Here is a 27,698-nt window from a genome sequence, read left to right as displayed (position 1 = left end):
CCTGCAGGAGTGGGAGGGATTTAGCTGGGGAGGGTCACTCTGGGGAATGGGACTCCCTGGGTCCCCTGCTGGCCTCACCAGTGTCTCGGTCTGTGGCTTTGACGACGATGACCGACGTGCCAATGCCTGCAGTCTCTCGAAGTGCCAGGCGGCTGTACTGTTGCTGCGTGAACACCGGGGCCTCGTCGTTGACGTCCTCCACATACACGATCACCTAGGAGCGGCCGGAGGGGAAGGTCAGGGTGGGGGAGACCGGGAAGCCCAGAGCTGGGCCCCCGGGCCTGAGTGTGTGGTCACTGCTCTCCTGGGAGCTGGGAGGAGAGGCCTGGGGCTGTCTGGGTGTTACCGTGTCCTCCCCACCTTGCACAGTACCTGGCACGTGGCAGGTGCTCAAACATCATCTGTTAAGGAACGAACCTTATCTTACTCTTGGCTCTGCTACTAACCCCGTGGGAACCTGTGAGGAATTAGTGACTCCTTTGTGCCATCAAGTTCCTCAGTTATGAAACAGTAATATCGGTGTAATAATTCACGCCCCACGTCACTCCTAGGTTGTTATGAAGACAAAATGCGCCAGGCCCTGCAAGAGTTTTAAAGTGACCCCATTCAAATACCAAAATGTGTCTGGGAGAACAGACGTAAAAATGTTAATGGTGGTTGGCGCAGAGCGTGTCATTGCTCAGACCCTGCAGATTCTCAGGCTCCTTCCCTGGGGGCTCTCACTGCCAGCACAGCACCCACCAGCTGCCGGGACCGTGCACCCAGAGCCAGGGAGCCTGGGAATTGCGTCCCCAGGGGCAGCCCTTAGCCACTGATGGACAGGAGAGCAGTCTAGACTCTCCGGCTTCCTGGGCCCGACTGGGAGGCTGGGGCGACGCCCAGAGCTCCTGGGGGACCGAGTCAGGGTTCCCCCTGTGCTGCTTTGCCGGCTGCCTCTCCTTGCTGGTCCCATGACCCCTCCGGCTTTTCCTGGGGACACTTCCTATTAATCACTTTCACGCCAATCCTTGTGGCAGGATCTGCGTCGGGGGACCCGGCCCACGACAGTGGCTATGTCTGAATTGTCGAATTATGCATAATTTTCATCACTGCTTTTCTACACTTGCTAATTTCTCTTTAATGAATACAGACATCTTGCATCACAAAAATACAATTTAAAAGATGTTTACGAAGAGATGTCTATGGCTAGAGATCAGCACTCCCCGCCCCCTTCTTTTTGCCACCTCACCTGCCCCTGCCCCTCACACACAGGAGCACAGGGAGGGTGTGGCCCAGCTATGCTCCCAATGACCAGTGTGGTGGGGAGGGGAGTTATTGGTGCTCAAGGAGCTGCAGGGAGGCCCAGGGCTCCTGCCTCTTTCTCAGATGGGGAAACAGAGGCCCAGAGATGGGGAGGAACTAGCCCAAGGCCTCACAGTAACTGAGAGGGCTGGAGAGGGAGGGCAGGACCTTCTGGGTCCCAACCTACCAACACTACTGCGCTTCACACTACGTTGGGGATAAGCTGCCCCAAAACCAGCAAGACACCCTCCTTCCAGCCTAACAGAGCGAGAGCCAGGGCCAGGGCCAGCGCACTTGCTAGCGGGGTGCCGAGGGAGCAAACAGGGCAGGGCAATGATGTGCAACACAGATTTCACACGTGGTCACAGCACTGATGGCGGCCGAGGCACAGACTGTCTGAGAGCACGAATATCCGGTTTCTGATTCATCACAGCCGCGGGGATCAGCCCCGTGGGGTTTAGCGGGGAACTGGCTGGAGAGAAGTGAGGGGCTTCTGTTGGCGGGAGCAGAAATGGTGGGGAACTCGAGGGTGGGTGGGGTGGCAGGAGGGGGGAGAGGCATATGGGGAAAAAGGTTTCTCTCCTTCCTTGCTCCTGGGGCTCCTGGAGCCCTGCTTAGTCATTACGTTTTTATGCCCAGACACCCAGAACCCACTATGCAAACTGAAGTGCCCACCCCAGAGCACAGCTGCTCATAAGCCGGAACCTTCTCAGTTTGGCTTCCCCAAGAGTTTGGCTGGGGAGCCCGTGGGCGGGGTGGGGTGGGGGGGCTTTGGGGAAATTTGCATGGATGAGTTTCGGAACGCTCTTTCCATAAACGGAAACTAATCATTCATCTTTCAAAAGTATGAGCCTCCCCTTCCCGAATCTGCTTATCCCTGTGGCCTGGAGCCCAGGGGTTGAGGGGAAAACAGGGCTAGTCTGAGGGTGGATAAAACGAGGAGGGAGGCAGCACGGAGCCTGGGTGTGGCCCGTCCGCCCTGAGGCTGGCTGCAAGCCACTCTCCACTTGCTGGTTTCAGCCTTGTTTTTCGCAGCAGAGACGGGGCAAAATGGTGTGGTTTACAAACCTGAGAGGCACAGATGTACAGGAAACACACAGGTCTGCCAAGCTCTTGCTGAGCAGTTACTAAGCGGCTAGGCTCCCTGGAGAACCAGCCTCCCTTTCTGTCCAGTGCTGTGCCCTCCAACAGGGACAGGGCGGGAAATGTGTGTGTCCCTCTCTCTCTCTCTCTCTCTCTCTCTCTCTCTCTCTCTCTCTGTGGTGTGTGTGTGTGTGTGTATGTGTGTGTGTGTGTGTGTGTGTGTGTGCATGCGCGCACTCCTCTGATGTGCATGTGAGTCCCAGGTCCCCACAGGACTGTTTCACTACGAGCTCCCTGGCCCTTCCCTCCGGCCGTCCCTGGTCTCTGCAGCAGGACCTGGAGAACGTGGACGGTCCCTGCAAACCCTCTCTGTTGCTGCTGGGAACACGAGTCCTGGGCCAAGCTGAAGTCCTGCACTGTCTTCAGAAAGGTCCCGGTGCTCCTGGGGCTCACGTGGGGCTGGGTGCTCCAAGGGCCACCCAGGGGGATAAGGCAGCGGGGGTCTGAAGAGCCTTGTGTATGGCAGGCAGCGCAGACCCGGACTGCCTGCCTGGTATGAAGCCCGGCTCTACCTTTACTGCGTGACCCTAAACACAATGCCTTGTTGCCTCAATCTCCTCATCTCTAAAATGGGCATAATAACAGTGTTTTATGACTTTTGTGAGGATCAAATGCGTTCAGGTACATGAAGCACACGGGAGAGTGCCTGGCACAGACTAAGCACGATGTGAGGGTTTCTCATTCCTCGGGGTTTCTGGGGAAAGAAGCAAAGGGGGGGGGGGGGGTGGCGAGCAGGTGTGGCCGAGGCCCCACCCCTGCACAGATCTGCACAGCCTGGCTTTGATCTGTTCGACACAGTACCCTGGGGCGCTGCATACCATTTTGTTAAAAAATATTGTGGCTAAAAGAGGGCTGCAGCCACTATGCTGAGGCCCCGACAACAGCAAACCTTGAAGAGAAGTGCTCCCCTGCCTTTGGGAGGGTGAGGGGGTCACAAGCAGGGCTATGGTTAGGAGGCTTGGAGTCCAGGGAGCCACCTGAGCTATGCTGACATCAGTCACTCTGCGGCCTGAGGTTGGTCCCACAAAGGGCAGGCTCTGACGTGCGTGGGTGCATCGCGTGAATAAGCAATTACACGGTCCCGCAGGTGAGCGTGGCCCTGGTAACTGCGCATTCAGGTAACTGTGTTTCACCCTCAGTCACCAGGGCTCCGGAATTGTTCCAAGAAGCCCCAAGGTGTAAAAGCCCAAGGGGTCTGCCCCACTCAGCCATCTCCACCCGGCCAGCTCTCACTGGGAAGGGCGGCCGTAGAACCAGGCTCCCCTTCGCCTCTCTTCCAGAAGCAGAGTTTCAGGGGCAGCAGCAGGAGGAGGGGGCGGAGGCTGAGTGCTGGTGACCCCGCAGCCTCTGCTCATTGTTTCCAGCCCCGGAGGAGGAGGGCGGGGAAACAGCGGCTGCAGATGGGGCTGATAAGAAGAGCCCCGCTGCTCCACTCGGTTCTGGGTAAAAGTCCCTCCACCTGACTTTTCCCATCTCCCTCCCACTCGTCACCTCTGGGGTCTGACTCACTTTCCACCTGGTTTAAAGGAAGGCGCTGTGAGCTGCTGAGTGTGCAGTGGGGTGACCTCGAGAGGTCATTTCAGGATCCTCCTGCCCCTGGGCAGGAGAGGGCATCAACTGGCCCAGCCAGGGGGATGTCTGTGTGTCTATTCTTGACTATTCAGGAAGATGAAGGTTGATTGGATTTTAGCTGCTAAGGGAGAGGCCGAGGTGCGTGAGGGTGGGCAGAAAAGAACACATTTGATGGGGCAGCTGGAAGTAGGCACGGGGGTTTTGGGGGGCCACTTTCAGAGGAAAGAGCACTGAACTTGGACTCAAAAGACCTGGGCTCTGAGGTCTGTCACTAATGCCTCTTCTGTGCTCAGTTTCCTTGTTTCTAAAACGAAGTAGGCAACATGTACATCTCTGAGATCCTATTGGGAGATTTTCTCGGCTCAGGCTAGAGAGTTGTGTAGACATAGCAGGTTAGCATGATAAGGACATCTCTTTAATCCCACCATTGACTCCCCTTCCACATCTGGAGAAACTGAGGCTCAGAGAAAAATGAGACAGCCAAGATCCCAGGCTGGGCACCCCAGCACCAGGTGTCATTCAAAGCCTAAGTCAGTGGCAGCCTTGCTCTGCCCAGCCCCAACTGGTGGCCTTCCCCAGCCCAACTACGGCCTTGGCCCAGCCCCGAGCTCAGTGCAGGAGGGGAGGTAGGGCTTTAGGCCTGGCTGACTGGCTATATCTGAGAGCCGCCCCAGCCCACCCCTGGCCTCACCCTGACGGAGCTCCGCATGGGGCCCAGGTCGTGGTTATAGGCCTCCACTATCAGCACGTGGGATGAGTCTTGCTCCCGGTCCAGGGGCTGGGGCCCTCGCACCAGGAGCCCGTCACTGACGTGGATACGGAAGTGGTTGCCATGGTTACCTGTGTGGAGAGACAGATGAGATGCGTGGGCTCTGTCTTGGAGCAGGAGCCTCTTGGGATTGTGGGGTAAAGAAGGGGGACCCAGCCCCCAGAATGCTGATCCTGCCCAGAGGTCTCAGGACATGGCCCCTGCCTCATACTGGACTGGAGGGAGTGGGTAATTTACTCTGTACCCTCCATACAGGGAGCCTGGGGGACCCCTGAGACACCCCACCCCCTCCACCGAGGTGTCAGTGGATTCAATATTTCAGAGGGATCTGGGCACCACAGAAAGAGGAACCCAAACCAATTTCTCTGTGGATGGGTGAAGCCCGGATTCGGTGGACATCTCCGGGCTGGCCCAGTGCCGTTCCCATGTCTTGTGGTAACAGCACCCCGATTTTCCGCTGGGGATCCACCCTCCCTCCCTCTCAAATGAGTGCTTTGTGACTCATTTTGGGAAGCTGGGGGCACTGCCCTGTGCCCAAAGCAACAGTGATGGTAAGGGTTGGGCCCATGATACATGTGGGGCCATGACAATCTCTGGGGAGCTGGCACCGAAGGCTGACCCGGTCCTCACCACCCCTCTGGCGTGTCAGGGGCAGGACGGGAGGCAGGGTCTGACCAAGCTTACAGTGCCTGCTCCCCGCCCTCCGAGAGCCTCCCTCCTGGGGAACCTGGATGCTGGCCGTCCTGAATAGGGACCCGCTGGCTGCTGCAGACCATACCACTCACATGCAGCACCCGCATCTCTAACTTGGTGCAGGGGACTGGAGAATGCCCCCATTTCTTCCCTCTGGCCTGCCCCGTGTATACGGTCCTGAGGCTCCCTCGCCTCGGCTCCCAGACCCCTGGTAGCCGAGAGAAGCTCTGCCCAGGGAAGGGCTGCCCCTGCCCTCCCAGATCACCTGCTCACCTTGGAGGATGCGGTACCACACACGCCCAAACTCGCCCTCGTCGGCGTCTGTGGCCTGTAGCTGAGGAAGGAGGATATAAAGTCAGCCCGAATGCCAGCCCACAGGGAGAGAGATGCTGTGGAGTCCCTCTCCGTCCCTCCACACACCCCAGCCTGTCCTGCCCAAGCCTGTGGCTTCCCCCGGTGGCTGGGTGTGAGACAGGAGAGGGACGTGTCTGTCTTTCTCATCCCCCCAAGGACACCTGACTGCTGATGTCTCCATGTTGCCCTGTCTGTGGTGGGGACCTTGCAAGCTGTTCTCTGATCCCCTCCAGGTTCTTGGGGAGGACGGGGAGAAGGTGGGTGATGGGTCCAGGCTTGACATGGGTCCACATGTCCCTCCTCTAGCCTTTTGAGCGCTCAGAACCTCACCCCGGGGGGTGGATTGCGTGGCTGCTTCTTGACTGGGTGACCCTGGCCAGGCCACACCTCTCTAGACCTCGGTGTTATCACCTGAGGGGGCTGGATGAGACAGCTCCCCTCATCTGATGGATCTGACAGCCCTTGGGAGGCTCCCGTCCGTCTGAGGCTGTGCAGAAAATGCTTTTGTGGCCAAGGGCTAAGGGCAGGAGGAAGCAACTGAATGCCCCAAACTAGGGCTCCACAAAGGGGCTGGGCTCCAGGCGCAGGTCTTGGGCAGAGCCACAGCTTCTCCCCGTGTTGTGTTTCTGGGAGCTTGGGGTTCCTCAATGGAGAAGCTGCTTGAGGCTTAGGCTCCTAAGGAGGCAGCTTGTTGCCAGGGAAGCTCTGGCTTCTGGGAAGAAGGAGGGTTGGGGGAGGAGCATGTGTGTGAGTGGGGGGAGTAGTAGGGGGGTGATTATATGTGTGTGGGTGTGAGACCTGCCCGCTCTGTTCTCTGATCACGTCTATGTGTAGGTGGTGGGGGTATGTGGGTGAGGGTGTTTGTGAAGGGTGGGGTATGGGAGGTGTGTGGGGTGGGTGTATGTGTGAGGTGTGGGAGGTGTGTGGGGTGGGTGTGTGAGAGATGTGTGGGGTGGATGTATGTGAGGTGTGTGCGCGGTGTGGGAGGTGTGGGAGGTGTGTGGGGTGTGTGTGTGTGGGTGGGAGGTGTGTGGTGGGTGTGTGGGCTGTGGGAGGTGTGGGAGGTGTGTGGGGTGTGTGGGGTGGGGGTACGTGTGGGGTGTGGGGTGTGTGGAGAGAGCCACTGCCTGGAGGGTACCCAGGGGCCCACCATACTGAGGAGCACAGCCTTGGCTGTCCCTCCATCCTCAGCTTCCTGCCCTGTGATCTCTCTGACCTTTGAGAATGCCTTTCCCCCATTTCTCCACCTTCGAAGGGAAAGCACTTTTCTGGGAAGCTGAGGGAGAAGCCTGGAAGGTGAGAGGCCCAGGGATGCAGGAGGGGAGAGGGGCCTCCGGGCTCCCAGGGCCCACCTCCCTGCCTGCTCCCCGCCCTCTGCGAGCCCCTCTCCCGGGTAACCTGGAAGCTGGCAGGCACTGAATAGGGGCCCTGGCTGCTGCAGACCATACCATTCAAACGTCCGATGGGGGAAGGTGAGAGCCATAGGGTGGAAGAGGCATTGAGACCTCCCCCTTGAGTGCCCCCAGCGCCCCTGCCCCCTGAGAGGGCTCCAAGGAGACAGGCTGGAGTGCGCCCTGAGAAGGCCAGGAACAGGGCTCCCCTCTCCCTCTCCCAGCCCAGTTGCCATCCCTACCCTCCTGGTGTCCCCTCCCCCAAGGCATGGCCCAAACTCTTCTAGACAAAGCCAGGTCCAGCGGGAGTGAAGGGAGGCGCCCACTCTGCCCAGCCTGGCTGACTGAGGACAGGGCTCTGCAGAGCCCAGGGCGAGCTGGGGCCACAGGGGGCGCGGGGTGCTCCTTGCGTCTCCTTGGGGCAGCTGAGAAGACCCTCCACCCGCTCTTGGGACTGCTGAGGGCCGGCTTTGAGGTCAGTGCCTGGGGGACCGCAGGAGGTCTGGGGAGGAAAGTGGGGGGTGGGTAGGGTGTGCTCAGACTGGGAGGCCCTGGGCTTCTGTGGAGAGTGGAAGGCCTCATGGGGGCAGTGGTTAGTCCGAAGCCAAACAGCAGCATGTACTCCGAGGCCCTGCTCGATGGAGCTCCGAGGCAAGACAGAAGGTTCTGGACTAAGCTTCAGAGCTATGGCCAGAGCAGGGCCGCCGGGTGCCCTGCCCTCAGGGAGGTTCCGAGCCTTGGTCTGGTGGAGGCCTCCTTTCCCGGAACCAGCTGGCCTGGCTGCTCAGAGGCACCGAGGGGCCGGGCAGCTGGCCTGGCGTGTGCCCAGGGAGGAGGCTTGATACTCTCAAGCACTTCGGAATCTCTTGCTTCCAAGGGAATGACTCAGATGCTAATCACAGCCTCCTGGGTCTCTTTATTAGAGTGCTTCCCAAGGACTGAAGCCAGGACCTGCTTTGCTGGCCTCACAAGGTCTCCAGATCCACCTGAAGGCCTCGAAACAACAGTAGGATTAGCGGGACTGAGACTTCTCCCTGTCAGACTGCGCTTTTCTTCCTCCCAGTCAAGCAGAGCCCAAACTCTTCTAGACAAAGCCAGGTCTAGCGGGAGAGGGAAGGGAGGCGCCTATTCTCCCACTCTGCCCAGCCTGCCAGGGTGGAAGTGAGGGACAGCCAGGTTTTCTCCATGGGAGATGGCGGTGGGCACACGCTCAGATTCAAGGAAGGGACAACCGTGGCCAGAGCGCCCTCCAGGCGATGCCTGCAAGGCGGAGGTCCTGCGCAGCTAGATGGGCATCAGAGTTTCCAGCTGGGAGCTGGGAGGGGTCCCGTTCTGCCTGGAAATGCTGGAAGGAGTGGTGGCAGGGAGTGGGTAGGAAGTGGGGTGGGGTGGGGTGCACTGGATGCCCTTAGTCGGCCGGGCACAGAGCAAAGCTGTAGGCAGCAAGGAAGCTGGTCCTATGGCTGCTGGTGAGTGCCCGGGTGGGGACTGGGGGTGGGGGTCGGGAGGTGGGAGCGGTGGGCCTCTCCACTTCCTACCGCCTGCTGACGGGGACCCTCTGCGGCCACCTGCAGCGCCTCTGCTGAGTGTAGGTGCAGGAACACGACTGTGAGTTAGACTAGGCTGCAAGCTGGGGAAAGAAGGGAAATCCGCTACCCCCAGGCTCACCGAAGTCTCCAAGAGCAAAGAGAAATAAGTGGTTATTATTGGACCATCCTTGGGGTTTCCTGTCCTGTGTTTGTGGAAGTCAAAGATCACAAAGGCTGGCTCCAAAGAGGGATGTCGCCCACTTGTGTGTTTTGTTTGGCCTGCTGTAGTGTTTTAAATATTTGAAAATGCATTCTGAAGTGTTTGGAATCCCATTTGTTTAGCCCCCACTCCTCTCTCTCTCAATCTCACGTTAACCAAATTTGAATTCGTTGCCAACATTTAAACCCTGGGAAAGTTTGCCTAATAATCCAGATTTCTGGCTTCTCTTGGGGAACTAGAGGGGCCGACTGCACTGGGCCTGCCTGTGGCATTCCACCAGCCTGGCCCAGGCACCTGCCCACCTGTCCTCTGGTCACAAGCTACCCACCAGCCTGGCTCTGCCAGCAGCTGTCTGTGGACCTTCTGCCATGCTCCCTCTAGTGTCATCCTATGTAATAAGAGGTGACTGGTGTTTGTGGGTTTTGAGCCCCACCCTGTCAACTCTGTTGTTCTCTGTGGGTTCTTTTCCACCTGTTCTCAGAGCAGCTCAGTGAGCCCTGGGAGAGGGTTGGGAGCCAGAGGACTGGCAAGGCCCTGGGGCCAGGAGTCAGGAAACCTGGTTCTGGCCTTTCCTTGGTCACTGGCTCACAGTGTGTCCTTGGGCCTGGCCTACCCTTAGTGGGCCTCAGTTCCTCACTTGTCATGGGAGAGCCTGGGCTGTCTCGGGAAGCACCATGGGGCCAGGCAGGTGGCACCAGGCGTGCAGTGGGCCTGGGGGAGTGTGGCGAGCTGGGGCCAGTGCCTTATCTAACGGAGGCAGCTGCTGCTCAGCCCCAGCCACTGCGTGCCAGGCACAACTGGCTCATGTTGCCAGTGTTGAAATTTGGAAATTTCAAGAGATAGAAGATGTTCAGATATTTACGTGAAATCTCTTATTTTTTTGTTGTTTGCGGTTTTCAATCACAATTTAAATTTGTAAAAATACTACAAGAGCCAAACGAAACACACTGGTGGGCCCCTAGTTTGCAGCCTTGGCATCAGATAATTGCTAGGCTCTTTGCACCCCACACTCCAGGACTCACTCCTGCTCACAGAGCAAGTTATTGAGGAGTTGGTCTTAGATCTCAGGTTTTCAGCTCTAAGACTCTGTTGTGATTCATGAGAATTGATTTTAAAAGTCCTGGCTCCTCCATTGCCGGCGGGCAGGGAGACAGCAGGAAGAGGACCTGAGTTCAGGCCCAGCTCCATCGTTTTCCCGCGGTGTGACCTTAGCCTGTCGCCTCTGTGGGCCTCACTGTTTAGCAGCGCCCAGCTCCCGCCCATGTTCCCCTCCCCAGGCCTGGGTCCAGCCGATTTGCCTCTGAGCTTCTGTCCCATTCCTGTTGCAGGAGCCATGAGCACAGAGGGCCCCAGTCCCTTCACAACTGGCACTCCGGGGAGCCCTGTGGAGGCAGCGGCCCCCCTGCCCGTGCTCATTGCCTTGGCCTGCATCTTCCTCCTGCTGGCCTCCTGTCTGCTGTTCATGACCCTCTGCAAGCCGGCTGCACTGGACCCCAGCCGCCACGCTCGAGAACGCATGCCCCACCACCCCGGGAGCCCCAGCGAGCCCCAGCTCCGGCTCTGGACGCGCCTGGGCTCCCTGCGCCGCTCCCTGCACAGCTTCCGGCGTGGCCAGCCCACACTGCCATGCTCCCTGCCGGACCACGATAACAGCCACGGCTGGGACTGCACGGAATCTACCAAGATATGACAGGCTGCCCGCTGCCACCCAGGATCTAGCCTCGGACCCTCCTCCCTCGAACACAGCCCGGCACCACAGGCTGCAGGAAGACAGAGGCCCCGACACCCTGTGTGCCTAGGCCCAAGGCCTTTCCCAGGAAGCCCTGGGAGAACACCTTCCTCTCTGCAGACCCTCCAGCCTCTGCCTGCTGAGACTGCTGGCTGGTGTGGGAAGCGGCAGCCTGGACCCTGGGCGGAGGCTCTGGAGACAACAACTGGACCCCAGGGTTCCTCTCTGGCAACCAGGCACCAATCGCCTCCAGGGAGCAGGGCCTGATTCCCAGCAGAAGGCATGCCCTCCCTCCACTGCCAAACCCAGCTCAGATTTCAGTGCAAATTGCCGAATGGCTAACGGTTCCCTCCAGCCAAGTCTAAACTGTTGACAAGGTCCTGTTCTGCCCTGGGACTCACTCAGGGCCCAAGGCAGAGGGGAACCCAGAGACTCCTCTCGCCTTTCCTGGGCCCTGTCAGCATTGCCCAGCAATCCCTAGTAATCCCTGGGAACAGCTGCACCCTGTGGTAGACCAGATGCCTGGGTGCCTGCTGGGAGGGTAGGGGGAGGGGCAAGTGAGGCTCCCAATACTGACCAGCCAATTGCGACCCTGGCTGCTCCCCTTCAATGCACCCATGTAGTGGGATGGACCAGGAAGGGGCCGAGAATGGGTTAACCCAGCGGTTCTCAACCTGTGGGTCGCAACCCCTTTGGGGGTCGAACGACCCTTTCACAGGGGTCACCTAAGACCATCCTGCATATCAGATATTTACATGACGATTCATAACAGTAGCAACATTACAGTTATAAAGTAGCAACGAAAATAATTTTATGGTTGGGTCACAACATGAGGAACTGTATTTAAAGGGCCAGAAGGTTGAGAACCACTGGGTTAACCCTTCCTGCAGAAGCCAGGCCGGTGCTGTGTCAGAGTGGCAGGAGGCACTGCCAGCCACTGAAGGTGATGCCACCTGGGCTCTGTGGACACAGCATAGTGGCTCCACGCCTCACCCAGGGAAGGCGGCGGGAGGGTCCAGACTTCTCCAGGACAGCTATGGGACTTACAGCCTGGACCACACCGGGGTTCTATCTTTTGGGTGATTGCTTCATTGACTGGCTACCTGTCTAAGCAATCCCACGGAGGGCGGGCTTCTCAGACTCCCTAACTCTCCCTTCTCCTCCCAAAGCCAGGGCTCTGTGCTGTGGTTGGCTCCCACACTTGGAGAATGGGAAGAGGGGGGTCTGAGGGGCCGGCCAGGGTCATCTCATGCTTGGCCATGGGGCTGCCCGCCTCCACCCCGCTATGACCCACAATGCAGCTGGCCAGGTCTTCTCAACGAGTGAGCTCTGGTCCCACTCCTCCCAGCTCCCAAACCATCGCTGCTCCCTAGTGCTGGCTGCACAAAGCCACGCACCTCTGCCTGGGAGCTTACAGAGGGCGAGACTGCGCCCAGCCCCTCACTGGGCTCCACCCGCTGGGGCACGGAAGTATGAGGCTGGTTACTGAGTGAAGGGAGGGCCCATCTGGGTACATCCACCTGCCCCAAAGCCTAAGGAGTCCTGTCTTCCCTCAGACGCCCCAGGGAGCAGCTCCCTCTGCAAGCAGGCCCAGTGGAGAGGCCCATGCCCCTTCCTCCAGGTCGGGATGACGTCCCAGTCCTGCTTGGATGGGAACTTCCGGGAGAAGCCGGTGCCTGCATCTCGCCCCGAGGAAGGGGGAGAACTGGGCTGCCCACATGCCTGGCAGGTCTCGGACTGGTCTGCGGAGTGTTGTGTAATAGAAACCGATCCTTTGGGTTTAGAAAGTGGGGCAGGCCCCCTCCCAACAGGCTGTAACTCCCTCCCCCTCCACCCCCCGGGCCTCCCTGAGACATCCCAGGACGAATTCCTCCTACAGTCAGTCCCCCATGCCACCCCCTGGCCAGGTGCCCTGCTTGGCACTACGAGTTCTCTTCCTGGAGACCCAGGGTGGGGGGTGAGGCTGCCCTGAGGCCTGAGGGAGAAGGAAAGGCCTGGCCATACCCCAGGGTGGGAGGTTTTCGGCCAGCGGGGAGGGGCTCTCCAAGCCCCCAGGAGCAGATCCCGAGGGAGAGAACCTCCCTCCTCCTCCGGGAACCAGCCAGGCCCTTGTAAATCCCCGTGGTTTTCTGGACTCTTGGTGCCTCTGGGCGTCAGCACCCTGCTCCCAGCGCTTTCCTGCCTCCTCCTAGTCCCGAGGCAGGGTGTTGGGCGCAACCCCAGCCTCCCAAGTCCAGAGCCTGCCGCAGCGGACAGGCCCAGTTTTGCTGTGTTTGGCTCAGCCTCCAAGCTGGAAACGCTTGCAGCGGATGAAGAGGGTAATTCATTCCCCCCCGCCCCAACCCTCCGCGCAGAGGCCTCTGGGTGCTGGGAGGGCCCGGGCCCCACTTCCAGGCCCCCCTCTCCCTCTGCGTCAGCCCCCTTTCTTCTTGTGCCTGGTTGCTTCCTAGGAGAGGAGCTTCGGCCAAGGGCCCATGAAAGCCACTCTGTTCTGGGCAGCGCTGGGCCCTGGCTCCCTCCTCAACTCCTTTCCGGGGAAAATGCAACAAGGTCATCTCCTCTCTGCTCTGAAAGGCCCACCTGGGTGGGGTGGGACAAGGCGAGTGCTGCGGGGAGGAGGGAGAAGAGGGGGCCAACGCCTTCTTTCTGTGTTTTGGGGCGGAGCCAGGGCCCTGTCCCTGATTACATAGTAACCTGGGGCCCTACTCTGTCCCAGGGAGGAGGGGGCCTGGGTCCCCCTTCCCCACGGCACTGGCTACTCCGGGGCAGCAGCTGGGCTCACTCCTGTTTCCATCCCTCCCCACCACGATGCCACTGAGCGCGCACTCAGACCCGAGTGCGGCCCTGCCTGCCCCCAGCCCACCAGCCACCACCTACCTGCACGATGCTGTGGCCCTCAGGGATGTCCTCGGGGACACTGGCCTCGTAGCTGCTCTGCAGGAAGATGGGCCGGTTGTCATTCACGTCCAGGACCGTGACGAACACGGTGGCGGTGCCCGTGCGCCGCTTGCCCACCGGGCCGTTGTCTGTGGGAGGTGATGGAGGATGGGCTGTTAGCTGCGGCCTGGGGGGCAAATTTCCTGGGCACATGCCCTGCTCACCCCAGCGACAATGGTCCCTGCGGCCGGCTCTTTTCCTTCCTAGATTAGGAATGACGCTAACGACATCTAGTGTGTCCCTCTGTCTCTCAAGCAGCCTGTGCAGCAGGTGCTGTTGTGATTATTCCTGTTTTACAGAGGAGGGAGCTGAGGCGTGAAGGGGCTGGATGGTGGCCCCCAAAAGATATGCTCACGTCAAGTCCCTGGGAACCTGTGAATGTAAACTTATTGGGAAAAGGGTCTTTGAAGAGGTAATCAGGTTAAGGACTTAGAGATGACACGTCCTGGGTTATCATGTGAGCTCTACGTCCAATGCCAAGGGTCCCTCTCAGAGAAAGGCAGAGGGAGAGCCGAGAGAGGAGAAGGCCACCTGAAGTTGGAGGGAGAGCCCGGATCCTGCGGCCACAAGCCCAGAACATGTGGAGCCACCAGGCCCCAGCAGAGCCAAGGACGGGTTCTCCCTGGAGCCTCGGGAGGGAATGTGGCCCTGCTGACCCTTAACTTAACTTCTGGCCCCAGAGCCACGAGGGGATCCATTTCTGCTCTTTGAAGCCCCCGACTTTGTGGTACTTTGTCACAGCAGACCCAGGAAACAGATTCGGGTACTGAGGTCACAAACCCAGCTGCTATCAGGTGGGCCCGCCTCAAGGCCGCTGCCCCCCTGCCATACACAGGGGATGGGCAGAGTGTGGCCCAGGGACACTAGATCTGATTTCTCAAGAGAAATTGAACATGAGCTTTTAAATAAAACCTGATTTTTAAATGTTCACAACGGTCATTCAATATGAAACACGAGATGGGTCAAACATGCTTAAGGGGTGGACGTGGTCGATGGGCCCGCTACACTCCGGGATGTGGGCCCTGCTGGATTTCTAAGCCTAAGGTAGCTGGGGGTCCTTCCCTTCAGCTCCCTGCAGGAAGCTGAGCTGGGGAGGTGGCTCAGCCCCAGGGCAGCTGTTGAATCATTCTTCCTGGAGGAAGCAGCTGTGACCAAGCTGCATGTCTCGGCAAGGACAGTCACCCCAGAGCTCCTCCCAGGTTTCTGCTGGGCAGTGAGAGTTGCCTGAGGACCAGTGGTGACTCTTCCCCAGGCCAGCTGACACTGCTGGGATGCAGTCGCCCAGCCTGAGTCATCTCCTCCTCCCACCTTGGGGGTCGCGCTTACTTGCCCCGGCTGGGGACAGTGTGAGCTGGCAGGCCCATAAAAGGCTGGAGCCTGAGCCCTGTCCTGCTAGCCAGTGCTCATCATGAAGGCTGGACTCAGTGGGGAGATGGGTCCCCAGAGGGCGGGGTGGCTGCCCAGGGTGGGAGCAGAGCAAGGCAGAGGGAAGATGCGTGTGGGCGTGGGCAGCTGGGGAGGGACTGCGCTGGAAAGAGTGAGGCCAGAGAGCACATTCCCTTTCCACCCAGAGCTCAGTGCAAACACTAAACTGGGTGCTTCTGGGAGGGCCAGGGCCCGCTGGGAGGCAGAGGTCTCATCATGCCCTCCTTCCCACCCAGAGCCCCCAGGGGCTCCTGCTGCCTGGAAACTGAAGCCCAAACTTCCAGTCTAACATGCAGGCCTCCACTGCTGCCTCTACCTGATCGCAGTCCCTTCCCCAATCTATGCCACACTAAAGAGAGCAAAGGGGACACACACACACACACACACACACACACACACACACACACACATGCTCTGTCCCACCTCCAGGCCCTTGCATGGGCTGGCTCCTCTGCCTGAATGCCCTCCCTGCTTCTCCTGGTACTGAAACCTCACCTGGCCCTCAAGCTGGTGGTGGGCCTGCCTCATTTCTCCCCATAAGCACCGTCCTGCCCTTAGGTAAGTCCATGCCCCGAAGGTTGCTCCAAGAACCACCCTGCTGCCTCTGAGGCCTGGGGTTCCAGGTGAGTCTGACTGCCCCCCTCCCTGCACCCCCTGCTCCAGGAACAGGCATGCGATTTAGGCCTAAGCCACCAGCACACCTCACCCTCTTGGCCATGACCAAGGGGTCAGGGACAGACACTGGGGCAGGTGGAACTAATCAGAGCTCCTCCCAGGCTTCCGCTGGGAGACTGGGAAGAGACAAGTGCTATCTCCTGCTGCTACACTTGAACCCGAGAGGATTGAGGCCAGGGCTGCAGCAGCCATTTGTCTCCATGCGAGGCAGAGGCAGAGCCAGGCCACAAAGGGAGTTTGAGGCCTGGTGGCATCCCCTGAGCACCAGATCGTCATACCTGAAGTTCCATCTACCTCCTGGCAGACTGGTTCTGTGAACTCATATTCCTGAAGTCAGTTTATTTTAAAATTTGCAACTAACTGATCCAATGGTATTCCCTGATGCCACCTCCTCCAAGAAGCCTTCTTTGGTCACACCCCTCCCACCACCACATTTCCACCACCCTTTGTGCCGCTGCTCTTGGGTCGACCCTCCTCCCTTTCTGCTTTGTTTGGCCTGGTTCTGCAGTGATTTGTCCACATGCTGGCCTTTCATTTGGCTCTCATGTGACTCCCACCACACCATCTTAGTGGCGTGCATATAGCACCGGGCACTGAGCCTCATGCCTGGAAAGTACTCAGTAACATGTCGGTGTCTGGCCGCCCTTTCTCCACTGGCATCAGGGCAGAAACGCTGGCTCAAGGCCTGACACCTCATGTGAACTCTGCCCAGAGCAGCCGTGTGTGGTGTGCAGGGAGGGCCGGTGCGTACCAATGGCCTCCAGGACGAGTGTGTATGCGGCCGTGGTCTCCCGGTCCAGGTTCACCACTGTTCTCACAACGGCATCGCGGTAGCCAACGCTGAACTTCCCATCCACGTTTCCACCTGTGGGCAAAAGAGAACGAAGCTTCGGTCAGGAAACAGGGCTCCTGGTTAGGGAAAGGGAGGGGGCACCCCACCTCTGCTTCTGAGCCCTGAGACTAGAGGTGGTCCAGGGATGAAAGGCTGTGCTGTCTACTCGGCGCTGCCTGAGAAGAGGGTTCTGGGGGGCCCTGATGAGGGTGTGGCCTGAGTGGGCTTAGGCGGGGGTGCAAATGCCTGAAATCACAAGGAAGGGTCTACCTGACATTCGTTGAGCACCTACTGTGGGCCATTCTGTTTCATGTGCACGATCACTGTCTCCATGTCACAGACAAGGACACGCTCCTTTAATGAGGTTATGTGCGGTGCTCTGGGTGAGTCACCTATTTGGGTGTAGGACTCCAGTCTAGCCGTTTGCTCCCCAGCCCGTGTCCTTCACCATTCGGTTACCTGCCTGTCCCATAGGTGTCTGAGCAGTTAAGCTGGGCTGGGGCTTTTTTTTTTTTTTTTTTAAATATATTTATTAATCTTTTACAGAGAGGAAGGGAGAAGGATAGAGAGTTAGAAACATCGATGAGAGAGAAACATCGATCAGCTGCCTCCTGCACACCCCCTACTGGGGATGTGCCTGCAACCAAGGTACATGCCCTTGACCGGAATCAAACCTGGGAGTCTTCAGTCCACAGGCCGACACTCTAGCCACTGAGCCAAACTGGTCAGGGCAGGGCTGGGGCTTTTATTTTTTTTTAATTTTTATTTCTTTTTCTTATTCATACTTTTTAAAAATTTTTTTGTACCCAAGTAATACATGTGAATAAAGCACAAACTGGCAGCAGCATTGCAGCCCACTAAGCCACATCCCCATTGCCATGGAAGGCCCCCACAACCTTGTGACCTGTGTACAGAAGTTTCTCGAAACCATATCTCTTGGTATTTCCTGCTGATACAGAGCATGATTTCAAACCTGCTAGACGGGCCTGTTTTTTCTTTTTCTTTTTTCCTATTTTCTTTTTTAAAAAAAAATTATTTCTTAAAGTGTTACAAAGAGTATTACACATGTCTCCTTTTTTCCCCCCTTGACATTCCCCCAGCTTCCCCCACCCCTCAGTGTCTTATGTCCATGGGTTATTCTCATATGCATGCATATAAGTCTTTCAGTTGATCTCCTACCCCCCGCCCCCCAACCCTCCCCAGGGTTCCCACTGTAGTTTGACAGTCTGCTCAATGCTGCTCTGCCTCTGTATCCATTTTTGTTCATCAGACTATAATGGTCCTTATTATCCATAAATGAGTGAGCTCATGTGGTATTTTTCTCAGCTTCCCAGGGGCCGTCTCAGTCTCACAGGGGCCGCCTCAGCCTCACAGGGGCCGCCTCAGCCTCACATGGGCCGTCTCAACCTCACTGGGGCCGTCTCAATCTCACCAGGGCCATCTCAGCCTCATCAGGGCCGTTTCAGCCTCACCGGGGCCGATTCAACCTCACCAGGGCTGTCTCGACCTCACCAGGGCCGATTCAACCTCACCAGGGCCGTCTCAGCCTCACCGGGGCCATCCTAGCCTCACCGGGGCCGTCTCAGCCTCACATGAGCCGTTTCAACCTCACCGGGGCTGTTTCAACCTCACCGGGGCCATTTCGACCTCACTGGGGCTGTCCCAGCCTCACTGGGGGCCGTCTCAGCCTCACCGGGGCCGTCTCAACCTCACATGGGCTGTTTCAACCTCACCGGGGCCGTTTCAACCACACCAGGGCCATTTCAACTGCACCGGGCCATTTCAGCTTCACCAGAGCTGTTTCAGCCTCACCGGGGCCGATTCAACCTCACCATGGCCATTTTGACCTCACCGGGGCCGTCTCGACCCCACCGGGGCCATCTCAACCCCACCGGAGCTGCCTCAGCCTCACCGGGGCTGTCCCAGCCTCTCGGGGGCCGTCTCGGCCTCACGGGGGCCATCTCGGCCTCATGGGGGCCGTGTCAGCAACACAAAGTTTGGCATACTGTCCTTTGTTGGGCAGCTCCTTTCTGGACAAAATCTCCAGGCGTTCCTGGTGGCTGAATATCTGGTATGCTTGCTTGGATTTCGTTTTCTATCAAGTGCACAGACTGCCTGTCTGCCGTCTCCCAGCGTCCCATGTGAGACTGGATCTGGTGGACCTGCCTTTGCTTTTGCTGGTACAGCGGTTCCACGTCGCCGACCCAGCTGGGTCCGGCTCTGGCTTCCTCCGAACCTGATTCTGCTTCTTGAGTGTGTCCCTTATGTATGCGAGTAGTTGAAATCTGCATTCTGCTGGGCTGGGCTGCAAAAGCACTGGTGGTTCTCTTTGTGCCACTAGCACAGCTTGGTTGGGGATGTAAATTGAGTAGGGTGGGGTCCCTGGGGATCACCAGGGCCGAGCAAGGGGCAATGGCGTCTCCGCGACTCCGAGTCTCGCGTTCCCGAGTGCCGGCGAGCAGCTCTGCGAGACAGCCACTCTTGCTCTCTGGCCCATTGCAAGGCCGTCCTGCCTCTCCCTGTAGGGGTCTGGGACCTCAGGATCCCGCCCCAAACAAGCTCAGTGGATTTGAGAGTCTGCAGCCCCTTCCGATTGAAAAAAACCATGCATCCAGTTGCAGCCCGCCTGGCACGCGATTCTGTACCTCCATTCTTGGAGCCTCTGCACAACCTACTCAGTCTCAATGCTCTTCTATCTTTCCTTACAGTTGTAGAGCTTCCACTGGGCCAGCTTTCCCATGGTTCTGAATGATAGCCGTTTGTCTTATAGTTGGTAGCCTCGATGTTGTTGTGGGAGGCAGCACGCACCGCTCTGTACCTTACGCCGCCATCTTGGTTCTCAGGGCTGGGGCTTTTAAATGTGGCCTGGGTCTTTGGGGGTGGCTGAGCATTCTCCAGGTCCCTGATCTCAGGTTCTCTGAGTAGGGGCTCCCAGAGGCTTGAGTGAAAAGTATGGGCAGGTGGACAGGAGACAGGTGCTACTGAGTCTTCCTGGTTCTGGGGCAGGTGGGGGAGTGTGAGGTCTCCTTCCTGAAGTAGCGGGGAGCCAGGAAAGGACTCCAGAACATGTGGAGACCCCTCCCCTGCTATTGGCAGGCAGTGTGGTGCTCTGGGCAGCAGAGGGCGCCACTGCACTGGATTTGGGCTACCTGGGAACAGGACACTGCAGGCTCCTCGAAGAAGGTGCAAAATTAAAATCTGAGAATCCCAGGGCTGGGAGGGCTCTCGGGTGAGCAGGAACAGGCCACCTCAGGGAAGTCATCCTGGGGGCTGGTGCCACACGCTCCCTTGTTCTGACATGGTTGCCCCTGGGGAAACCCCTGCCCTCAAGTCTCCAGTATCGGCTCCCCAATCTGGCTCCGAGGGGGCAGGGGAGGAACTAAGACACAAGCCGTGGTGGGGCTGAACCACGCTGGTGCCGTGTGTGGGGTCTTGATAACTGAGCCTCCCCAGGGCAGTCTGGAGGACCAGACTGGGAAGAGAGGGCCTGAGGGGGGTGGACCCCTTTATGGAGGGAAAGGAGGAAAGCACCTGAAAGGGAGAGAGAGGCTGAGGGCTGGGAGGTCATCTTGGTGCAGCAAGTTGTAGATGGGCTGCGAGCCCAGGATTCCTTGTTTTAGGGAAGAGGCGCCAGGGACACTGGTATGAGTGTTGTAGATGTGTGCACGCACATTTGTGCATATGAACATGTGTGTGATACGGCTGCAGGAAGACTGAACCAGTAAAATGGCCAAGGGAGGGCTCAGGAATGTGAAAGGCCTATCCCCCATCCACACGCATGCCAGCGCCTCAGGGACTCCACCGACTGAAGCATGCTGGGACACTGTTCTAATCCAGGAATGACTAACACACGGCATGCTGCCTCCACAAAGCCTACTGTCATGGCAGACACCACTCATCGATCACGGCTCCTTATAATATTTCTGCACAGCTCTTCAAGTGGTGGCAACTTGACATTCTGAGCTAAAACTATTTCATTTAGAGAGATCTATACCATCTGCCTCTAAACCAGTGGTTCTCAACCTTCCTAATGCCACGACCCTTTCATACAGTTCCTCATGTTGTGGTGACCCCCAACATAAAATTATTTTCATTGCTACTTCATAACTGTAATTTTGCTACTGTTATGAATTGTAATGTAAATATCTGGTATGCAGGATGTATTTTCATTGTTACAAATTGAACATAATTAAAGCATGGTGATTGATCACAAAAATAATATGTAATTATATATGTGTTTTCCGATGGTCTTAGGCGACCCCTGTGAAAGGGTCGTTCGACCCCCAAAGGGGACACGACCCACAGGTTGAGAACTGCTGCTCTAAACGAAGGGGAATTCTCTTCTTAAGGGAAGGGCCCCCAGAGAAGGACAAGGCCATGTTCCTCCAGTCTGCTTCATCACCCTAACTCGGGGTGTGGGGAGCAGGGCTCCTCCCAGGAGTCACTGGCTCCACCTCCCTCTAGACTGAACCTTGGTAAGTCCTCTCACCCCTATGAGCTTCAGGAGGCCCCTGGGGACCCAGCTCCAAAGCCCTTGGGCAAAGCCAAGAGCAAATCCTCAGGGAGGCTCTAGCAGGGGCTAACCGATGGCCAGCTGGGGTCTCTTCCCCCTCCCCTGGCCCCAGCCCAGCAGGCAGAGCACCTGGGAGGGGGTGGCAGGGCCGCACCTGTGATGAAGTAGCTGAGCTCGGCGTTGAGGCCCACGTCGTTGTCGGTGCAGTTCAGCCAGACCACGCGGAAATCCCGCGGCACGTCCTCGGACACGGAGACGTTGTACACGGCCGGGAAGAAGGTGGGCGTCTCGTCGTTCACGTCCAGCACTGCGGGCAGAGTCGGCACACGGGGCTGGGCCTGGCTGCTGTGCCAGCCCACCCAGCTCCAAGGCATGGCTCACACCACAGCCCGATGGGAAATGGGTTTCCTAGGAGTCAGTACCTCCCAGTCGTGAGCCGAGGGCCCCGCACTGGCTGGGCCAGGACAGAGCTGACCAGAACCCCACACCCTCCGGCAGTCCCTGTCCCCCGAGGCTGCTGCTCATGCTGTCCCAGGGAGCAGGCCACCTCTTGCCCATTACACTCGACACTTATTTCAGGGCTATTCCTGGCCCTCTGGCAACAGCTCATGCCCATGTACCAGTTCTGTTGCGAAAATTAAAGATGTAGCCGGAGTGGGTGAGAATAGTGGCCCTCCTCGGCCCCACCCCGGTAGAGGGTGGAGACTGCGGCCATGATGGAGAGGGCTGAGGGGAGGGGGAGTCTCAGGGCTGGGAATCCCAGCTGCCCTCCTCCCAGGGCGACCCCTGTCCATGGAGGTTCCAGGCACGCGGGAGGGGAAGGGTCCCTTTGCATCTCCAAATAAAAACTCGGGCCTCAAAGGAGAGAGGGCCCTGCCACCTGCCCAGCCTGTTCCTGACCCCGAGGGCCCCGTCCCGTCCAAGCCCTCTCTGCTGTGGCCGGGCCCAAAGAAGGGGGCCTTGGCAGTGGGTCCAGGCCGCCCACTCTCCTGGGCTCCGGGACACTGAGCTGTGGCCAGGTGGGGAGAGGGTGGCTCGCTGGCTTTTCCACTTGGTGGAGAAGGGAAGGCTCTGCTGTGCTGAATGGCTCCAGGTGAGACCCCATTGGCAAGATGGCCTGTGCCCACTTGGACAGCAGGGGGACATGCAGGCTCCCCACGCCGCCCATGTGCTCAGCACCCAGCAGGAGCAGCCGCGCTCTCACCTCGGATGGTGAGCGTGCTGGTGGAGCTCTTGGTGGGCGTGCCCGCATCAGTGGCCACCACCCGCAGCTGGTACTGGGCGATGCGCTCGCGGTCCAGCTCGGTGGTGGTGACCACCACACCGCTGCTGCTGTTGATGAGGAAGTCCATGCGGGGCATGCCCACCTGCATGCGGTAGGACACCAGCCCATTCAGGCCCTCGTCCAGGTCGATGGCTACCACCTGAGGGAGGAGAGGGGCCGCGTGAGGAGTGGGGACACCAGGACTGATGCTTCTCCCCCGAGAGGTGTCCCCTCCTTCCCTCCTTCCCACGGACCTATGCTCACTTCTAGCCGGACACACCTGCTCCCCCAGAGAGCCTCAGGCCGGGCCACTGCCCCCAACGCACCCTGCCAGGTGCTCTCTAAGGGGCAGCATCTCAGAGCTAGAAGGTGCCAGACGCTCCAAGTGGGGCCGGAGGTGGGGTGGGAAGGGATGTTTTAGAACAAGAGCCCAGTCCCCACAACTTTCCCCCTTCAGAACCCTGCTTTCCCAGGTAGGAAGCATCCCAGGTTCACCGTACCTGGCTCGGACCCTCCAAACCCTGCAGTGTGTGGCAGTCGCCCTCACCCTCCAGCCCCGAGACCGTGGCTCAGAGCAGCCGATCCTGCTCAGACTCCCTCGATCGTGTGGGCTCAACTACAGACAATGCCCAGCTGCCAGGACCCCCGCCTTCTGCTTTGCTTTGATTTGTAAGACAACAACGAAAATAAGATGATATCAGGGCCCATTTTTAAAAGTTATTTGAAGATTTGATTTATTTTTTATTTTTTATTTTTTTTAAAAATATATTTTATTGATTTTCTACAGAGAGGAAGGGAGAGAGATAGAGAGTCAGAAACATCGATGAGAGAGAAACATCGATCAGCTGCCTCCTGCACATCTCCTACTGGAGATGTGCCCGCAACCCAGGTACATGCCCTTGACCGGAATCGAACCTGGGACCCTTCAGTCCGCAGGCCGACGCTCTATCCACTGAGCCAAACCGGCCTCGGCAGATTTGATTTATTTAAAAGCCATTGAGCCTGGCTGGTGAGCCAAGAGGTCCTGGGTTCGATTCCTGGTCAGGGCAGGTTTGATCCCCAATGGGGGGGGGGGCGGTGTGCAGGAGGCAGCTGATCAATGTGTCTCTCATATCAATGTTTCTATCTCTCTCTCTCTCCCTCTCTATCTAAAAATATCAATTAAAATATATTTTAAAAAAAATAAAATAGAAAAAACCATTGCACGTCTCCTCCCAAATCCCTACACTCTTCCCAGCTGCACTTCCAGTTCTTGCGAGAGATCCTGACTCAAGACCCTCCCTGATATGTTGAAATTTTTATGAAAGAGAATCCAAGACGTTTGAAATAAATATGTAATAATAACTAAAATAAGAGCTTTGCGTCAAGACAAGGCTCTCAGGACTGAAAGGCAATGGCAAGGTCATCTGGTCTAATTCACACCAGCAAGCTGGACAAGAGGGTGTCCAGACTCAGCTTGAATGCTTCCCTGGATGGAGGGCTCATTCCTTCTGGATTGTTATGCTCACAGCTCTAGTCCCTTGAGAACGTTCTGCACATCCAGCAGAAACCATTATTGGCTGAGGTTGTAGAGGGAGCCTGGGAACCACACACCTCAAGCTAGAACCCTCTTCCTGCATCCGAAGACTGTTTCCAAATGACACTCTCCCAGCTCCTTCAACCACCTCACGGTTCTGAACCAGCTCCTCTGTGAACTCAGAGGCTGTGCTGGGGGGCCTCTCCTTCCTCTGTGAGTCCTGGAGAACCAGGTTTAGGGCTCATCCGCCCCCCCCCCCCCCCCCCCCCCCCGCCCCCCAACACCTCTCCTATCTGGGGACTTCGCCTCTGGGACTGGCTGCTGTTCCCTGGATCAAGGCTCCCCCTGCTGGGAGTTTGGGGAGAATATTCTGCTAAAGAGACTTAATGCTCTCTGGAACCCGTCAAAGAACACTATTGATCTCCTTTTATAGATGAAGAAACTGAGGCACAGTGGGCCTGCAGGGCATTGCCAAGGCTACCACTCTGGCATCTTGACGAACACCCGGTCTTCTTCTCTGAATGGGATCAGGCTAACCCTTTGCCCCCGGATCCCGTCTCTCAGGTATTAACGCTCACCGTAGACACAGCATGAGCACATCAGCTACCATGCATTCCCCACAGTTGAAGTGCCGGGCTGCTTTCCACTGTGTCTGGCTGAATCCCTACAGCTCAGCCAGGCAGGTACTATTATGATCCCCATTTCACAGGTGATAAAACGGAGGCTCAGAGAGATTAAGTTACTTATTCCGAGTCACCCAGCACACAGGCAGTGGCACTGGGATCCACACCCCCTACTGGTCAGGCTCCAAAGCCCACGCTCTTGATTGTAAGGGCCTTTGGGTTTCTAAAAGGGCATCATCTCCCCGGAACCAGCACCTCAGGGCCTCCCTGACCAGCAGGGTGGTGGCGCAGGAGGCCGAGGGGCTGGGTTCAACATTAGGCCCTACTCCTTCTTGGCCACAGGATCTTGGGCGAGTTTCCCAAGTTTCTTACAAAATAGGGAGAATCCCATCCACCGTGTGAAGCTACCTGGGCGTTTACAGGCAAGCACAGGAGAGGGGCTGCCCTATGGAGGCAGGACTCATGGACTACACACGTCCAACCTTCTCAGTGTTCTAGAACCACCTACAGGCTTGGAGTATTGAGGGTTTGGGGCTAGACCCCTATAATCAGGACCCGAGAAACTCTCTGATCTGGCTTCCCAGGATTCTCTCTGCCTGCCTCCCTCTCCCCCTCCCTCTGTTTCTGACTTTGTCCATCTCCTGTGGTCCTGTCCCTCCACCTCTCCAAATCCACGTGTCCTTCAAGACCCAGCTCAAGAGCCTCCTCCTCCAGGAAGCCTTCCAGCCCCGTCTCTCAGAACACTGGCTCTCCACGCCTGGCACAGATGTGTCCTGTCTTGGATTCTGGGAGATTGTGGTCTGGGCTGGCCTCCCGACTTGCCCCTGCCAAGCGCTCAGCACGAGGCTGGCCCCTGCTGCCCATCGCTGGCTCGTCAGGACGAGCTGAGGGAGACAGACAGCAGCCTCTCAGGTCGGAGAGAGAAGCTCACCTGGTAGACGGAGACCCCCGCAGGGGTGCCTTCGAGTACCTCGGCCACAAAAGGCAGGTTTTGAAAGATGGGGTCGTTGTCATTGAGGTCCAAGAGGTTCACAAACACTGTGGCACTGCTGGTAGCTCTCAGAGGGGGCCTGCCACCTGGGGGGTTCAGGGAGGGGGGAAAGGAGAGGAAAAAAGGGGTGCAGGAGAAAAAGGCCAGGGAGGAGACGAGTGGGGAGAGGGGCAGGCTCAGTGACCCCTCCAGGGAGCAGCCTGGGCCTGGCACCCCTAATCCCCTCTGCCCCCTGAGGGTGCTCTGGGGAGGGTCTCCACTGGGCCGTGGGTGTTACTCCACTCTTAGTGACAGCCCTCCTGAGGGGGCCCGGGAGCCCCAGAGGACAGGAGTGGTCCAGGGCCCCAGCCCAGGTGTGGGGCGGTGAGGGCGTGAGGGACGTACAGTCCGTGACGGAGATGATGATCTTGCGCATGAGCTCGGCCTCGTGGGGGTCGGGGTTCTCCCGGTCCAGCATGACGTGGGTGGTGCGGATCTTGCCCGTGCTGCTGTTGATGCTGTAGAACTTGTTAGGCGGCTGGATGCTGTACACCAGGGTGCCGTTCTCCCCCAGGTCCGGGTCCACGGCCACCACCTGCCGGGAGCGGGGGCGTTGTCTGAGCTCACAGGCCAGTCCTGGGCTCCCCACTCAGACCCAGGCAGTGGGGCTCCCTCCTGGCTTGAGCAGGGAGGCCCACGGGGTTTGGGAGGAGGAAGGTCAGAGGATGAATCAGCAGTGGAAGTCCTGGGCTCCTTGGCTTCAACCCTAGTGTGGGCCTTAGGTAAGCCCCGTCCCCCACTTAGCCTCGGTCTTCTGACCCTAAAGGCAACACCTAGCACACACACCAGCTCACAGAGGCCCCCAGTCTCTCGTAAACGCCAGGCCCTCTCCACAGACTGTCAACAGCCTGGTGAGGCGGAGACCTATAATTATGCCCATTTCACAGATGAGGTCCAGCGAGGCTCCCAGTCTCCTAGCCTGGAAGAGGTTCTGGGCCCCTTACTACCAGGACATCCGAACATGTGGGGTAACAGGTGTGTGGGCTCTGGGAAGACAGGGGCCCCAGGAAGTCCATAATGATGGAATTCGGGGTGAGGCTGGGAGGGGCTGGAAACCCGAGGCTGAGCTTTTAGCAGGATTTGTAAGCCTGGATTTGGGAACTGGGTTCCTCGTCATCAAATCCTCTTTTCATTCCTTTGGAGCTTTGGATTGTGGGGCACTTTGAAAAGGATAAGGCCTCTGTGACACCAAGAATGACAGGGCACGGGAAGGGAGCCACGGGCAAGCCAGCCAGTCTGGAGGGTGGGTCCCAGCCAGTTGGGACAGTCTGGGGCTGGGGAGGGGATGCTGGAGGAGGGATGGGGCTGGCTCCCTGTAGGTAGGGGATGCCATCTCCCGGGCGGGGGTGGGGGGTGGGGCGGGGAGGGTGTCATGGGGCAGGAGTCCCAGACACTCTGGACCCTTTAACCTTCCAGCCTCCTTGGTTCCCCCTTATATCCCCACCCCAAGGAGGGACTGGCTGGCCTCAGTGCTGTCCTGACCTAGGGCCACATCCCCCCTCCCACCTGCTCTCCTAGCTCCCCACGCCCATGTGGTCTGCAGGGAACTTCTTAGCCATCTACCTGCCCTGAGGGGAAAGCAGAACTCAGAGAGGCACAGCCAGACTTAAGGTCACACAGCACCAGCCTTGTGGCCATCCAGCCGCCCCCAGGGCCCCAGGGAAGCAGTGGTGCCCACTCTTCAGCTCGCCCCTGCCCTGTGCTACAGGGGCCACTGCAGCCCCAGAGGTGGACAAGGAGGTGGACAAGGAGGTGGGGGCAGGGGTGACCGCAGTCCCCGGGGCCGCATCAGGACACTGTCATTTTTCACTCCAGGACACTTGGCGATGACAGCCCCGCCTCGTCAGCTCCTTCATCTTCCTCAGTGTGGGGCCTTTTGTGCTTTGGCAGCAGAATCTGTCCCTCCTCTGGCTTAATCCCCAGCCGAGGCATCTCTGGGGCCACCGGACCAGAACAGACAGATGGGCCTCTGTGGCCAAGGGCTCCCATCTTCCCCCGAGCCCTGGGAGGCCCGGGAGAGAGGCCGATGCTGGCATCGGACCCTGAGCCGCTCCTGGCTTCTCTGCTTTGGAGGGGGACACAACCCTGCTCCCATCCCCAACTGCTCAGCCCAGCCCCTCCCTTCCCAGCCTTGCTGCCCCAAAGGGCCGGGCGTAAGGGAGCAGCCCTCCAGGCCTGAGGAGCCCGCCGCGCTGGGCATGC

At 58.3% G+C, this 27,698-nt stretch overlaps 2 protein-coding genes across 4 annotated transcripts in view; one reads left to right on the top strand and one right to left on the bottom strand.

The window, feature by feature from the left end:
* CDH23 (cadherin related 23) overlaps positions 1-27,698 on the bottom strand; it is a 355,887-nt gene that overhangs the window by 79,863 nt on the left and 248,326 nt on the right. For both annotated transcript variants that reach the window (XM_070432922.1, XM_070432923.1), the window contains exons 22-30: positions 25,842-26,031; positions 25,398-25,543; positions 22,268-22,487; positions 21,218-21,370; positions 16,470-16,583; positions 13,559-13,707; positions 5,732-5,792; positions 4,688-4,836; positions 79-214 (exon numbers count right to left, since the gene is read on the bottom strand). In XM_070432922.1, the coding sequence (XP_070289023.1) occupies positions 79-214; positions 4,688-4,836; positions 5,732-5,792; positions 13,559-13,707; positions 16,470-16,583; positions 21,218-21,370; positions 22,268-22,487; positions 25,398-25,543; positions 25,842-26,031 (1,318 nt within the window). The remainder of the gene's footprint in view (positions 1-78; positions 215-4,687; positions 4,837-5,731; positions 5,793-13,558; positions 13,708-16,469; positions 16,584-21,217; positions 21,371-22,267; positions 22,488-25,397; positions 25,544-25,841; positions 26,032-27,698) is intronic.
* CUNH10orf105 (chromosome unknown C10orf105 homolog) lies at positions 7,592-10,642 on the top strand. Of its 2 annotated transcripts, none has more exons than XM_070431936.1 (2): positions 7,592-7,678; positions 10,281-10,642. In XM_070431936.1, the coding sequence occupies exon 2, from the start codon at positions 10,286-10,288 to the stop codon at positions 10,640-10,642; it is 357 nt and encodes a 118-aa protein (XP_070288037.1). In that variant the 5' UTR covers positions 7,592-7,678; positions 10,281-10,285. The 2 variants fall into 2 exon arrangements, with proteins under 2 accessions (XP_070288037.1, XP_070288036.1); XM_070431935.1 differs by lacking the exon at positions 7,592-7,678 and adding an exon at positions 8,657-8,672.

This window comes from Myotis yumanensis, unplaced genomic scaffold, assembly GCF_028538775.1.
Source record: "Myotis yumanensis isolate MYYU_CA2020_CCGP unplaced genomic scaffold, mMyoYum1.0.hap1 SCAF_13, whole genome shotgun sequence".
Lineage (NCBI taxonomy): Eukaryota > Metazoa > Chordata > Mammalia > Chiroptera > Vespertilionidae > Myotis > Myotis yumanensis.
The sequence above is the reverse complement of the archived record's forward strand: the minus strand, read 5'-3'. Positions and strand labels throughout refer to the sequence as shown.